The sequence below is a fragment of the Haemaphysalis longicornis genome, unplaced genomic scaffold (assembly GCF_048455015.1).
Source record: "Haemaphysalis longicornis isolate Haplotype H1 unplaced genomic scaffold, Haemaphysalis longicornis Haplotype H1 scaffold_4, whole genome shotgun sequence".
Lineage (NCBI taxonomy): Eukaryota > Metazoa > Arthropoda > Arachnida > Ixodida > Ixodidae > Haemaphysalis > Haemaphysalis longicornis.
This window is the reverse complement of record NW_027526361.1, coordinates 28,792,564-28,806,599: the sequence shown is the minus strand read 5'-3', so window position 1 is coordinate 28,806,599 and position 14,036 is coordinate 28,792,564. Positions and strand designations below refer to the sequence as shown.

Below are 14,036 nucleotides of genomic sequence, written 5' to 3'. Positions count from 1 at the left end.
AGTAGGTGAGAGGCAACTACACTAATCCCTTGTTATAAAGAAGTCAACGGGATGGCAAAAAATTTCGCTATAAGCGTTATTTCGATATAAACGACCACTCGAGAAAAGCTAACTCGGTTAAGCTTTAACTGAGCTACAACTGCGAGGAATCAAAACAAATGTATTCAGTGAAGCAAAACTTTATTCAGGTGCAAAAAGGCCGTGAGCTTTGGCTGTTTCCAAGTTCTTGCCGGGCGCGAGCAACCCCTCCAATTTGACCAAGCAATTTTTGAGGCTGTGGTTGCCGCCCATGCATTCAACATTATTTCGCAGCAGGTGTAGGTACTCCCACGTCTGCACCATAGTTGGCTCATCACGTGGCTCGCCTGATTGAACGCCACGGGCAACGCTTTGGAGGAGCAGCGACGTCGAAAGTGGCAGCAAAGCGGCAAGGAGTTGTCAAGAAGGCGAGCGAGAGCAGCGACGCGTCCGATCACCTCGCAGACAGGAGAGCGAATAAGGCGAAGGCAGTGGCCCCTTTTATAGGGGGTGTGTAGGCATCAAGGAATGCTACGAGAGCTTCACGCTGGAAAGCGCCGCAAATGCCGTGGCTAGCGTATGAGGTTGTGTTTGTTGAGCTCAAAAAACGATTAACAGCTCATTGTGGGAACAGAGCGCAATCATGAAAACTGATCAGTTTTTCCACTAGGGGCTTTACACCACTGGGCAGTTTTTTTCCTGAGGTGTGCAGCCGTGAAGTTTGCAAAAGTTTTTCGGTGCCCTGCTTTCGACGGCACCGATAATTCTACGGTTAGTGTCAACGTTCGCGACCAATCTGTAGCAACAAAATTCAGTGACCCTACCACGCATTTCAACCGTTTCTCTAAAATCGCTGGGGAAACACCAGCTCGCGTTGACCCACCGTGGTGACAGCCGACTCGCCGCTGGCCTTCGCTCACCACTTCGCTCTAACCGGGTCAAGCTCTTCGTGCGCTTCGAGTAGTGCAGCCTGAAATGCATGTGTTTGGGTTGGGACCGGAAGAAATTTCGAATAAAGCGATTTCATTATAACGAGGGATTACTGTATTTGCAAACCTCCATTTCCCTTGCGACACTCCAGCCCTATGTGGAGACTAATTTTTAAAACAGTGATGCCTCAAGAAGTGTAGTAAAATATGGTGTACGTCTGATTGTATTGGGATATTATGGTTACAATTAAAAATGTAGCTCAATGCAAGAAACACAAACACAGAGCTTATTTCTGAACATTGTTATGCACTTTGTTCCTGACACTGCCGATACGTGTGCCAGAAGCCATCGCAGGAGCCAGGTGTCGTCGGTACCTCGAGTAAGTACAAATTTGGGGCTTTTCTTCCTTCTGACACGGCTCACAGCGGTTCAGTGCCTCTACCATGAAACACTGGTCCAGCATTTCAAGGCGAAAGCCTTCCGCAGTTTGTCACCTGAGACATCCAGCATTGTTGACCGACCACAGGGGATGGTACCGAAAAGCCTCGCAGAGCACAGCGTGTAGGGAGAACACGCGACGGCACGTGAGAACAGGTGCCCTCCAGCCACTGAGAATGCTGCTTTTGGGGAAGTAATGGCGTGGAGGTGACTGCGTGTATGTGATACTGAATAAAATAAAATACAAAATTTTTCGGGGCGCATAATTTACCGTACAACCCCGAGCAAGTGTCCCCTGTAGGCAAGTCGACATCACCGGCAAAGTGGGGAGGGGGCGCAATCCCGGAACGGCACCAAAATTCAAGATGGCCGTGACAAAGATTCCCCCGCCAAGAAAACAACGGAATGCTCGTGAACCTAATATGTTGCCAAAGTATGTTAGTCGATGCTCTCAATACCATCAAACGACTCCTGTGGCACCCCTAAAAAAGTTGTAAAGAATTCATGTGCACGGCCCGTTGCACAGTCGACATGCACATGAAACGAATGCACGGTCAACGGACACAGCCAAAAGAAAAACCAAGAAATGGCACATAGAGATCGGGCTGCTAACCAGGATTGGGTTGAATTGGATTCTAGACTAACTGGGGCGCACCAGTGTTCCCTGGGCGCTGTGGACCTCGGGGTGCGGAACGTAGGAGAGGGGCGGAAATTTGAAATTTGCAGTGGATTTAGGAGGGGGAGCCCTTGCACGGATAGGGGCACTTGTTTGGAATTTTACGGTAATTCTGCTTACGTATTGCCAGGTGAGGCCATAATGCCTTCACATTCAATGCTTACTTGTTTTATCAAATGGGCAAAGTTTATGTATAGGGAGCTTGGTACTGCTGCTGAATAGGCTCTACCACCTTGCCAGATGTGCCTACCCACCACCGCACCAGAAGCTCACCTGAGAGGAGGCTGTAGCCTGGCAGCAACTACAGACAAACACATACCCCCCCACCTTAGCTTCCTGCACATCATACATCCCACAATATATCCACAAACATGCCCACACTGCAGCAAGCACCAAACACTGTACCACACCACGTGGGCTTGTCAAACCACCAGCAGCCCCCATTATTTCCACCCCCGCCCTCGAGCAGTGGGAGGTCGTGCTGTGTACTTCGGACCCTGAGGACCAGCGACAGTTGGTGGACCGGTCACAAAGGACTGAGGGCTTCTCCCGCTTTGAAGCACGAACCTCTTTCAGACACCACCACCACCATGTATAGGGAGCTGCAGCTGGGCTGATGGAATTAATGGTTGTGTGAATTAGGCTAACCTAGAGGGAGAATCAAGCAACAAACACATTGAGAAAGCTTCCCCTTTCATCTCAACATCATGCCTAGCAATGCATTAGACAAATGAGCAGAGGTGTGCAACATGTCAATTTTTTTATTGGGAATTAAATGTGAATACAAAAAACTCATCAAATACTTTTGAATACCTTTAACTTGTACGCAGCTTCTGAACATAGCTATAAACAAGGGAAATTGAGTGGCCAGAACTATACAAACACCGACGCGTCATGTAACAAAATGCTACAATTAAAAGAAAAGGTTCATACAGAATTTGCAAGGCTGCAGACAAAAGAAAAATAAAACGGCATGGGGCAGTTCTCCCCCATGTTTTGAATACAGGGAGTATTTTTGGTTAGTTGCAGTGTCTCTGATCACGAAAAAGAAGTGCTAGGCATGCCACTAGCTGGTATGACCAGTTATGTCGTTTTCGAGGCCAGCCTGGACTAGCCGTACCTTGGTTTCCAGCTTGTGCCACTATTCTGGATTTTACACGGGAGTCATGTTTCACTGGGTAGCTTAGGACGCCACTACTTTACATTTTTTAATAAGCAATACAGGTACAGCTATGTTTTGACTTTAGCCAAAAGAAAAAAAAAACAAAAACAAATGCTACTATTATTTTCTCTAAAATCCTCCCTCACTGGTGTGTGTGAAGCTTTTTTCCACAGCAAAAGCATTGTGCTGGAAAGCCAATTCTAACGCGCATGTCGCGCTGTGAACTTTGAAATATGTGTGCTTTGCGGTGTAGGCCACCTTTGCTTCCCTACTAAAGCAAAAGCTTTCTTAGTGGGACCAATAGCGTCCTGTCAAAAAACGAATCATTTCCTTATAGACCGGTTGGTCGAGCGAAAAGCTCTGATAGGATCTCTGGACACGCGGTGCATGCGTGGAACCGGGCGTCCATTGTGTCAAAACGGTTACTTGGAAATTGCAAAAAAAGAGAACGGTTCTAGATAAGACATTACACGCATCGATCATGGAGAAGGAGTGCAACAGTATACCTTTATCTCATAAACCACGTATCGATATACATTTAGATAGTTCGTACATGCATTTACTTAGTGTGCAAAATATCGTCGCATGGGTTCGTTCTGTGTTTGCGATTTGGGCCTTTGAAGGTTTCGATGCATTGATGTGAGGAAGCTTTCGCACTTCTCTCAACTTTCTTTAATCAGGGAAAATAAAGTTTTTATTCTGAAGTTTCTAATATTCTAAAAATATACTGTATTTACTCAATTCTAGGCGCCCCCTTTCTTCCACGATCGCGGTGCCTAAAGTGAGGGGAGTGCTTACATTCAAAAACCCTAAATTACCCCCCCCCCCCCCCTCCCCTCCACACTTTTTTCGAGGCCTTATCTTGACGAGATTGGTGCAAGGAATAATGTTTTATGAGGCATACACATAAAAAATAGGTGCAGAGAGTGACCCTGTTGCTTGCTTCAAAAACTCAGTCACCCCTCACTACCATTGTAGTCCGTTGTGCAGCTTGGGCCAATGCTCCCAGTAGCCCCCAGCGAGCATCTTCTGTTCCGTTGAAGTGGTTTGTAATCGAAAACTTCATAAACTACTTGGTCACGATGCATCTCGGGCCCACTTCCACGCGTCTCAAATCCACCTTGCGATGGTTGCACAGAAAAGGGGGCGCTTAGATTTGCATGCACACTTTTCCCAAACTTTTTCCCGAAAGTAGGGGAGGGGGCTTATAATCGCAAAAATACAGTATATGTAACAGGCCTTGAATGGTAACAGTGTTCTGCAGTTTGAATAGGATAGCAATCACTATCAGCGAAGCATTAAAAGTATTGATTATTCGCACATCTTTAGGTATTGATTATTCACACATCTTTAGTTCCCGACGGAAAATAGGAACCAATCTATGCCCACACTTCTTGCATCTAAACAGTATTTTTTGAACAAATGACATTCACGTTACTAAATAGGCAGCTTTGGTAAGGAATGCCATTGCTTTGCTCTTTTTTTTTTTTCACTTAGGCGCAATGTTATTACTATACCAGAGTTGGCTTAATCCTGACATCATTGTGAAGAGCAGTTTTTATCAGCTATTAGCGCTCTGGCAGGCGTGCTTTAAGTAGCAGTAACATTTAGGCATCATTATGTCACCAAGGCGGCTACAGAGGTAGTACAATTTGAATTGATCGGTCTAACAGTTTACTGTGGACTTCATCAGCATGTACAATATTGCTACATCTGAAAGCTAACTTTATAACTGATGTAAAAGAATGGTACATTATGAACTCCCACAGCATTTAGGATTCACATCCGGAATGTACAACACTTATTCAGCATTTATTTGTACTTTTGTCACAATTTGATGCTCGTCGTGGAATATAATTGCTGGCTGGGGTGAATGTGTACGGCCACGTGTAATCGCAGCGCCTGTATTCAAGAGCTGAATTTTGAACTGTCATACAGTAGGCAAAAGTTCACCTTAATGCACATGCCAAATTGTTTCCCGACACGCAGTTTCAGTTTGGAGAGCCTGCAGTACTGTTAGTGCCCCATATTAATACAGTGCCCAACCTTTCTTGCTACACATTTCTACAAAAACCACCATCACTCACACAGACTTTCACACATGATTTCTAGCAAGAAGTATGGTAGTCTGATGGCACAGACTATCTTGACATACGATTGGCTTTCCTCTACTGCAGCTCACACATCTACAGGGAGCACGCACCACAATTTGAACTCTTCTCACCTGGGACACCGCGCTGGCTCTCTTTTTGTCCACGCTTCTTTGAGGGCCTCTTGAGACTGATGTGCTGGCGGTTTTTGCTTTTCCTTCAGTACCTTTCAAACTGTCAGCAGTGCAGGTTTAGGTTTCCTTCTACCTCCACCAACCACGGTGAGCGTATGACATGTTGTTGCAATGAAATTGTTGGAAAAGGTCATGGATCTGGAGAGATTACGCAGATGACGGACGAACGGGAGCGCCACAGTTGCGTGACCCATCAGTACAAAGCTAAACTGGAAGCACAATCGGCTATGCTTAGCGGTAGCACCACTGCTTTATATGCTGACAAGGAAGGTTGTGGAACATCTCCGGTGAGCAGTGATCACATACGGTATGGTCCAGCGATCAGCCTGGCCTGTCTGATTCAGCAGCTTCCCGTGTGGCTGGTGAGCACAGCTGTGCACTGGCCCTGGCGGCAGTTTCGGTCGAGACGAGCCCGAACGAGAGCAGCTCTGAGAGGGCCAGTGCATGCCAGCCCCGGTTGGCCTTGGGGCTGGCAGGGCTCGGGTGGGTCAGGCACAGCACGCGAGGCGGCGTGAAGCCGGCTGCCCATCCTTCTGCGGTGGACAGGGCAGCCAGCGCCCTGTCTCTCGCATAGCACCCTATGCCGACCACCGTCTCTGGCCTCAGCAGGTCCAACACCGACAGGAGGGCCGCATCGCAGATTGCCTAGAATTGGAAGAGGAGGTGGGACGCATTAGTTTCTCCCGGTTATCGGGCATGCCACATTGAAAGCAACTGCATGGGAAGCTGAACAAGCACGCTCCCTCCACATGGTCAGCTGCCAACAGCACTTCTACAAACTGCCTAGACTAAACGGATGCCAAGGTTTGCTGGCACTGTCCAGCTAACGCCCTGAAAAACAAAATGCGCTGCTTCCCTGCACAGTCATAGCTTATGGGCTACAGCAGTAGCAGGACAGATGTCTCGGTGTACCTGGAGTTGTTGGCGTGCTTCAAGTGGTAGCCGGTTTGGTGTCAGGTTGGCGCCCGATGGGAGCAGGAATGCCAGGGGACAGTAGTTGTGCACAAACCAGGGGCCTCGCAACAGCTCCCCACCTGATGTGAGCTCACGCAGGAGACTCCAGAAGCGCTGGCCGCTCACCTGCAGGTGTTTCATCCTTATGTTTACTTCGCTCACACAAGAACTCACAAATCATCATATATCAAGTAAAATGATGACAGTCTGTCGTGTGTTTAGGCAGGCCTAGGTGTTGAAAATGGCCCCTGAACATGTGATGCAACACAGTAGCAATGTCCCAAGCAAGAAATGAGGGTCAAAGTCTACCAAGGGGGCCGTGTCCTTTCACAGAAGAAAAAAGAAAATTGCCTGCCAAGCTAAGCCAAACTGCTGTTCTGGAGCTGCAGTAAAACTTTTGTTTGATGATAATGCAGGCTTAATATTATTTTATACCAACATTCGTAAGAATAATACCAAATAATTGTTACCTTGTAGAAGTGTTGATTGCTTACATTTGCACATTGCACGCATATGTTTCATGCAAAAAGCTAATGCTAGTCATTTCCATTATGAGCACTTTACACTGCCTTCTACTTACTTTGAAAATTAAAAACGATATGTCAGCTGACATGTAACTTGTCTTTTGGCATGTACTCTAAGGAGGTTTAAGAGTGTTGGCTTTGCACTACCGTGAAATAAAAATATTGAGATGCCCCACTTCCTGGAGATAATGGTATTGGGCGTACTTTTTTTTTTGCTAGTAGTACGTTGAACAGTTCCTGTCTGCACACTGAAAATTAGCCACCTCACCCTGTTATTGCTAGGTTCACTTGCTCTTATGCGTAGGCTCTCCTTCATAAATTGTGTCGTATTTTTTAGCATGCAAACCCACCTTTATTTTACTACTGGTTCTGGCTTTTAAAACAAATGCGCTTTTCTGCCAATAGTTTAATATGCATGCTTGACAACCATGCACATACCAAACTTTTGATCAAGGAGTCGTGGTAGTGGTTGCGTTTATCTTTTTTTTTTTCAACATATGATAGTAGGAGCATCGTTATATGAATGAGCATCAATCTGGCTGCTGTTCATTTCATCTTGATGCTAACAGTTCTAAGCTCAAGATGTTTTTACAAGACCCTGCCTTCAAGTGTAGTGTGCATATGTGCATTGACTGCAGAAATGTAAGAAAGAGCAGCACACTGGTATTGCAGTGACAAAGAAAGAACCATAAGATCGCACACTTTTGAACTAGTAACACAAGTTAGCGCCTCAAATGGAGCGAAAAGTAAAGCAGTGTTTGCACGTGCAGTGCACTGCAATTGCAGCCCATATGCATGACAGTAAAAATGGCAGTGCGACTCGTTTGATGGTGCACAACCGCATGCAGTTGTTTCAGCCACAATAAATGCCTGCACTACAATTTCTCATGAAAGCTCAAATACATTTCGAAGCTCCGAAAACTTCTTTAGACAATGGGCTAGCTGGGGCTAGATGCATCAAATGATGTCTGATTGCCCGCCCATTTTGTTTGTTATGTGTAGGGGGCACTAGGTGCTTGAGGGTGGCGATGCATACATGCCTCTCTCCTCCTGCAGTCGAGGCCCAGCACAGGCCTTCGAGGGTGCTCGTACTGTGGCTTGTCGACTCGTCCAGTGATACCCAGCCAGCCGACCACGTGTTCCCTGTCTCCAAAGGGCACCTGTAGAGGTGGCACACAATAGCTCAGCCGGGCCCCACATTTGTTGAAAACAATTCACACTAATTTGTAGCTACGGAAATTTTATGAAAAGTAACCTCACTGAAGATTGTGAACAAGAGATAAAAACAGACTAGAGTTGTTTTACGGAAGGACATACCGGTAGTTAACTACACGAGAGAAATGAGCAAGCCCTTCGATGGAAAGAGCTAAATTTCATTTCAAAATAAGAGTACAATGTAGCCTTTCTGACCTGCACCTGACAAGGAGGTACCAAGGCTTGGTATAAAAGCAGAGTACGGCTATGACGCGGCATCAGGGTTCATAAAGGACTACTCTCGAATTTGAACAAACAGCAGGCATGCTCAATTATTAAGAGATTTTGTATGTTCAATTGGACATACACTATTTATAAAGCCAGAAAAATCTGGTAGAGTACATTTCAAGTTCATACAAATAACCTCAAGCTTGCAGTCAAACAGAGCACGCATCTACACTATTTATAAAGCCAGAAAAATCTGGTAGAGTACATTTCAAGTTCATACAAATTACCTCAAGCTTGCAGTCAATTGAGCACGCATCTGTCAGTCACGCGTTCAAATTCAAATTCCAGTTTTTATTTACTCATTTCGTTGTGAAATTTTAATTAAACAGAGCCAAATTTGCTGGTTGTATTGAATGAGAGATAATCAGCATTTTCTTAAACCTTTCCAAAGCCAGTAAGAGGCGTGTCTTGGGCTGAAATGCTCCTAAACGTTGAGCGCTCCAAATTGTTGCCACTGGCCGCACAGCTACCGCTTTCCGCCCACCGTTGCGTCGCGTCGTTGTGCGGGCCGCAGGAGTAGTCAATGTTCCTGAACGACCAGATTTCTTTTGTGACGTCAAGGCTAACTTTTTATTTCATAACTGCATGTGCACTAATATCTCCTGCCCTGCAAATAGCCTGCATTTTGTCACTGGCACCGGCAGTGACAAAATGCAGCCCCTGAACTCACTGAGTGAACCAGACCGGTACACACGTTGTCGCACCACATTAAATCCACCACACCCATCCTTTTCTTTATTGCTCTATGATACCATATTTAGTAAGAAAATTGAGGACTGTACCCCGTTCTGGGCCATGCCGTAGGGGCCAGGGTTCATGCCAAGAAAGATTACCGTCTTTTTAGTGCTGCAATATTTTCGCACAAAGCATTCGTGCGTTTCACGAGCGTACACCACAGGATTGTAGACACAAGAAACCTTCGAACCGAAGTTAATGCGAGAAAGGAGTTCGCTCTGGCGCTGCTCAATTGCAAGGAAAGTGACCGCAATTTCACTTCCCACGTTTTCACTGTCCTGCAAGGCCATGGCACAAATTTTTTTCTCTATGAACAACGCTTCAATCAGGGACGCATGTCTTGTCGTCCATTAGTCGTTTTTCCACGTTTCCAAATGACAAAATTGCTTCAGGGTCAACTCTTGTTTGCCAACATACTTTGTAAAATATTCAGTTATATACGCAGTTTCAGCAAATTTTAATTTTATGGTATTTAATCACTCGCACTTTTTAAAAAGTAGCCATATTTCGTTGCTTGTTCTCGCATTCGACCGCTTCTACAGCAAGCGCTGCTGACTGCACCGAAGCAAAGGTAGAGCGCGAACTTGCATATGATCTTGAAATCTTTCTGGCCAGCTGAGCCATTCAGGAACCGAAAAGCACGGAAGGTGCGGAAGGTGCCCTACTTTCGCGTGTGGTGCGCGCACATCTTTTCGCGGGAGTACGTCTGCGCGCACTAAATTTGCGGGCGTATGTGTACGATGGGTCGAAGTGGGTAACTCCGCAGACGTTGCCGGCCCTGATCGTCCGCCACCGAAGGCAGCACACGACTGGGCGTGCGCTCTGTCGCCGTACGCAATGGTCGGCGACGACGACGCAACGCGCGCCCCACCCGCCTAGGCTGCTGCGCTGAACAGCTGACCGTCTAGCTCGCGGCGACGATGGCAGCGAAAGACGTCGCCCGATCGCCGTTCGAGTTCCTCAACCTGGTTCCGCAGGGGCACGAGAAGGCGCTCAAGCATGCGGTCTACAACACGGCGACGCTGGTCTTCGCTGCCTTCGTGAGCGCGGCCGGAGTGGCCGTGTACTTCATCCTGCAGCCCTTCCTGGGGCCGTTGCTGTGGGCCCTGCTCTTCGGGTCGGTGCTGCACCCGTTCAAGCGCTCGCTGTGCCTGCTGCTCAACGGCTGGCTGGACGCCCTGCGCGAGACGAGCACCCCGCTGGCCGTGGGCGTCTTCTGTCTGCCGTTCGAGGTGGTCGACAGCGTGGCCGAGCGCGCCTGCAACACGGTGCTGCAGTACTTCAAGTGGTTCCTCGCCGCCTCGGTGCTTGTGCCGCTGCTCTACTTCGCCCACCACTTTCTGCCCGTCGCGGTTGTGTGGAAAGTTTATGGTGTCCTGCTCGTGTTCTACCACGTCGTGTCGGCGACGCTCGAGATCTTCTCCTCGGGATGGATGGTAGGTCTCCGCCCCCGCCCCCTCTTCTCTGCTTGTTGATCAACGGCGCGCTACGCGTCGGGGTGAAACAATTGCATCATTCGGGCCCGCCTCGAGGGACCGGTAAACGCACAGAATTACGGCTACCGTTGCTGCCATCACTCGCAGAGATGTGTCAAAACTGCTTTTTTTTAGACGGAAGTTTCTTTTTCAGTCGCATACCTCGGCAATTTATCTACAAGTACTAGTTTTCTTCCCCCTTAACTTTTTAAGGTTTAAGGTTGATGTCATGGTTGGTTGGTTGGTTGTCTCAGACCATGGCACATACCCACGGGGGAATTGGCCAAGAAGCTTTGTACCTAATCAGGATGTGACCTAATTTATTTTAGATCTCAAAATTTAGAAAAGGAAATACAGAACATTTTTTAATATATATATTTAATATGGAAGTAGAGTAAGGAAGAAAAATTAAATAAATGTGAACGCTTAGCTGGCTGGAAAACTGGCCTGTCGCCGCAACATACACAACATCCCTGTGGCAGACTCCTAGGGCGGAAGCGCCTAGTGACAGAACCTCGGAAGTAGATAGCGGAAGGTAAAGGCGCCTAAAGGTTGACTCCAGATGCTTGCGTTGTATTGGGGAAAAGTTGCGGCAATTAAACAGGAAATGTTCTATATTTTCCAGTTCGTCGCAGAAAGAGCATTGGGGAGATGGAGCCAGACCAGATTTATAAAGATAAAAATTTAATGGAGGAATTTGCTACCTCGCATAGCCTTGATTCACAAAACGTCGGCTTCCATGCATGACAAAGGTGGCTATAATCTCGAGAAGAGAGACGGGCGTCTTTCCAATAAGTCTGGAGTAGTTGTAAACGTCTAAATCTCGCCCCCAATAGAGAGCTATCATTTGGACATTGCACGACCACAGGGCCACCAAGGGACATACTGGCTAATTGATCAGCCACTTCTAAGAGATTCCTGCATGTCCTGAAACCCACACTAGCCTAACCTCACAAAGCTGATGAGGAACAAATGACCGGAATGTGCGGATAATTGAACAGTCTTTTTCGGATGTTAATGCGGAACACACAGAGAGGGAGTCAAAGAATAACAACATGTGAAAATCTATGCTGAAGTTTTTGAAGAGCCAAAATCATTTCCAATAATTCCGCCTGGAAAATAGGTGTGTAATCAGGTAACCTAATTGAAAAGGACCAATCGAGGGACTGGGAGAATATCCCGACTCCAGCCTTCTCATCACTTTGCGAGGCATCGGTAGCAATGACAATATGGGAATGAAGGGCTGACAAATGATCCTCCAGCAATCTATTGAGGATTTGGGCCGGCAACATCTTTGCATTCGGGGGGAAGATATTATCAAAGTTTATTTCCACAGGTGACACACTAATACAAGGAGGGGATAGCCGAAAAAGGTCTGCGTGAAGTGGCTGAAGCCATGTCTGTACTAGATCCATCTGGGGTCTATCCATCCAGATCCATCTGGGGTCACTGAATGCCTTGAAAAAGATCAGGCCTCAGACGGAAATTGAACTATTCGTCATGCAGTGGGGAGTCAAACAATTTTATAAAGGTTAATACGGTCAATAATTGTCATACCGTGCATTGACAGCGAAACTACTACTTTGGATGATCGATAGAACCTTTATGAAAAAGTTTTTAATGCAGATAAAGGGAGATGAGAGGGATGTAAGGATATATAATAGCAGTAGTAGAAGAGAGACTACAAATAAAAGAGCGTTTTTTGCTCGTTTATGTTTCAGCCATTTGATTCCCTACACGTTTACGCCAAATTCTTTTTGCCAGTCCCCCGAGCAGGTATGTGCTGGTTTGTGGGATATCACCATCATCAGCTGCTGCGGAGGGCTCTCCCGTAATACCCGCATTTTTACACTTGAACACATCTGGTAGAGACTGACCAGTCTCTAACTGCTGGTAAATACATTGGCACCTGACGTCATAAGTTTGAGCTCACATCAGGTGTACAGCTAGATTATAGCAATTCGGGAGCTAACCAAAAACGTGTTAATTTTGTGTTGGGGAGCTAGGCTGCTTTCTTTCGTATCTTGTGATATAATTTCCAAGTCCCGTTAACTTTACAAAATTAACTTTAAAATGGTATTTTATAGTTTTATATCGATGGGATTGCTATACTAACTCTGTGTATAATTTTTTACATGAGGTCATGCAGTGTAACAGGACTGTTGATAAGCTTGGCTTCTGCGTATAGAATTTTTTAGCACATTTAAACAGCTGGTGACCATCAAAGATTTTTCTTTGCAGTTCTCAGCATGTTATAAATTTTACTGTTGCTTAAATAAGTGTTTCTGTGCAGTAAGAAATACTGCAAGTAAGCCGCCCTCAGCAGCTTACGTTTTTTTAACTGGCAAGATGTTCTCTTCAAAGGAGGCTTTTTTTTTTTTTTTTCATTGGGGATGAGATTACCATTGCATTGAGCTTGCCAGTTCAGTAGAGCTGCGAGTTGATTGCATCTTGGCACAGGAGTGGTGCTGTTCCCTATCTAGTGCGGGTCTCCCATTAGAGGCCCCCTGGCAGGAGAGGTGCAGGCACCTGCAGTTGAGAATTTTGTTTACTCCCCCTGGGTCTGCTGCCAACTCTAATTTCTCATTGCAAGAGAGAATACTTCCCCTAGCACTTCCCCCCACCGCACCCTGCCTCTTTCCTTTTGCTTAAGCGTTTGCGTCGAGACCCTGGCACGTCTCCAGGTGCTTGCAAAACAACTTCAGACGCGGATGCCGCGCCTTTCACTAGGTACGCATGCACGGTTGTTCCTGTAGTGTGTGCAGACACTGCTTGCTACACGTCGCTGTTGGGACGCTCACAATAGTTGGCATGCCCATCAAGCAAGCGAGTGCACCAAGGTTTCTGTCTCGGAGATAACAAGGAGCCTAAATTCTTGAGGTTCTTCTTTGTTCTTTTGGAATGGTGGAGTTTGGCATCGAGCGGTGAACAATTAGCGCTGTTTTATTTGTTCACTGGATGTGCAACACTTCATGCCAAAGCATTTAATCCGTTCAGACAGTAACTTGGGCCCTGTAGAGTGGACATGCCACTGGGAGACCCCATGGAAGTATTCTCATGGTATTCTCATGTTCTTTTGTAAGTGTGGGAGCTGGGAGGGGGGAGTAGTAGTGTCCCCTCCCCCCCTCATGCAGGATTACAAGCTGACCTGGCTGGGGCACCAAAGTCTGAAAAAGAGGTAGTTATGTAGGGTTAACAAAGGAGATATTTGAGTTTTTTTTTGTCTTGTTACTAATTCATTACAAAGTTTGATAATGATTCAGATCGTGCTGCTCTCTTTGGCATATGGACAGTTTGTTCCCCCACCTCCTTTCCTTCTCCCTGTGAATAAAAGTCAGCAGATTGACTTCGTGGTGTT

At 46.6% G+C, this 14,036-nt stretch overlaps 2 protein-coding genes across 5 annotated transcripts in view; one reads left to right on the top strand and one right to left on the bottom strand.

The window, feature by feature from the left end:
- Positions 1-4,728: 4,728 nt before the first annotated feature.
- Positions 4,729-9,683, bottom strand: Smug (Single-strand-selective monofunctional uracil-DNA glycosylase). Of its 2 annotated transcripts, none has more exons than XM_077706258.1 (4): positions 9,251-9,683; positions 8,027-8,146; positions 6,421-6,588; positions 4,729-6,153 (listed from the first exon to the last, which is right to left on the bottom strand). In XM_077706258.1, the coding sequence occupies exons 1-4, from the start codon at positions 9,491-9,493 to the stop codon at positions 5,830-5,832; spliced, it is 855 nt and encodes a 284-aa protein (XP_077562384.1). In that variant the 5' UTR covers positions 9,494-9,683; the 3' UTR covers positions 4,729-5,829. The 2 variants fall into 2 exon arrangements, with proteins under 2 accessions (XP_077562384.1, XP_077562385.1); XM_077706259.1 differs by having other exon boundaries at positions 9,470-9,683.
- Positions 9,684-9,803: 120 nt separating this feature from the next.
- Positions 9,804-14,036, top strand: part of LOC144178416 (transmembrane protein 245) — a 30,035-nt gene continuing 25,802 nt past the window's right edge. For 2 of the 3 annotated variants that reach the window (XM_077706254.1, XM_077706253.1), the window contains exon 1: positions 9,804-10,639. In XM_077706254.1, the coding sequence (XP_077562380.1) occupies positions 10,124-10,639 (516 nt within the window). In that variant the 5' untranslated portion in view covers positions 9,804-10,123. The remainder of the gene's footprint in view (positions 10,640-14,036) is intronic. The other variant, XM_077706255.1, reaches the window with a different exon arrangement.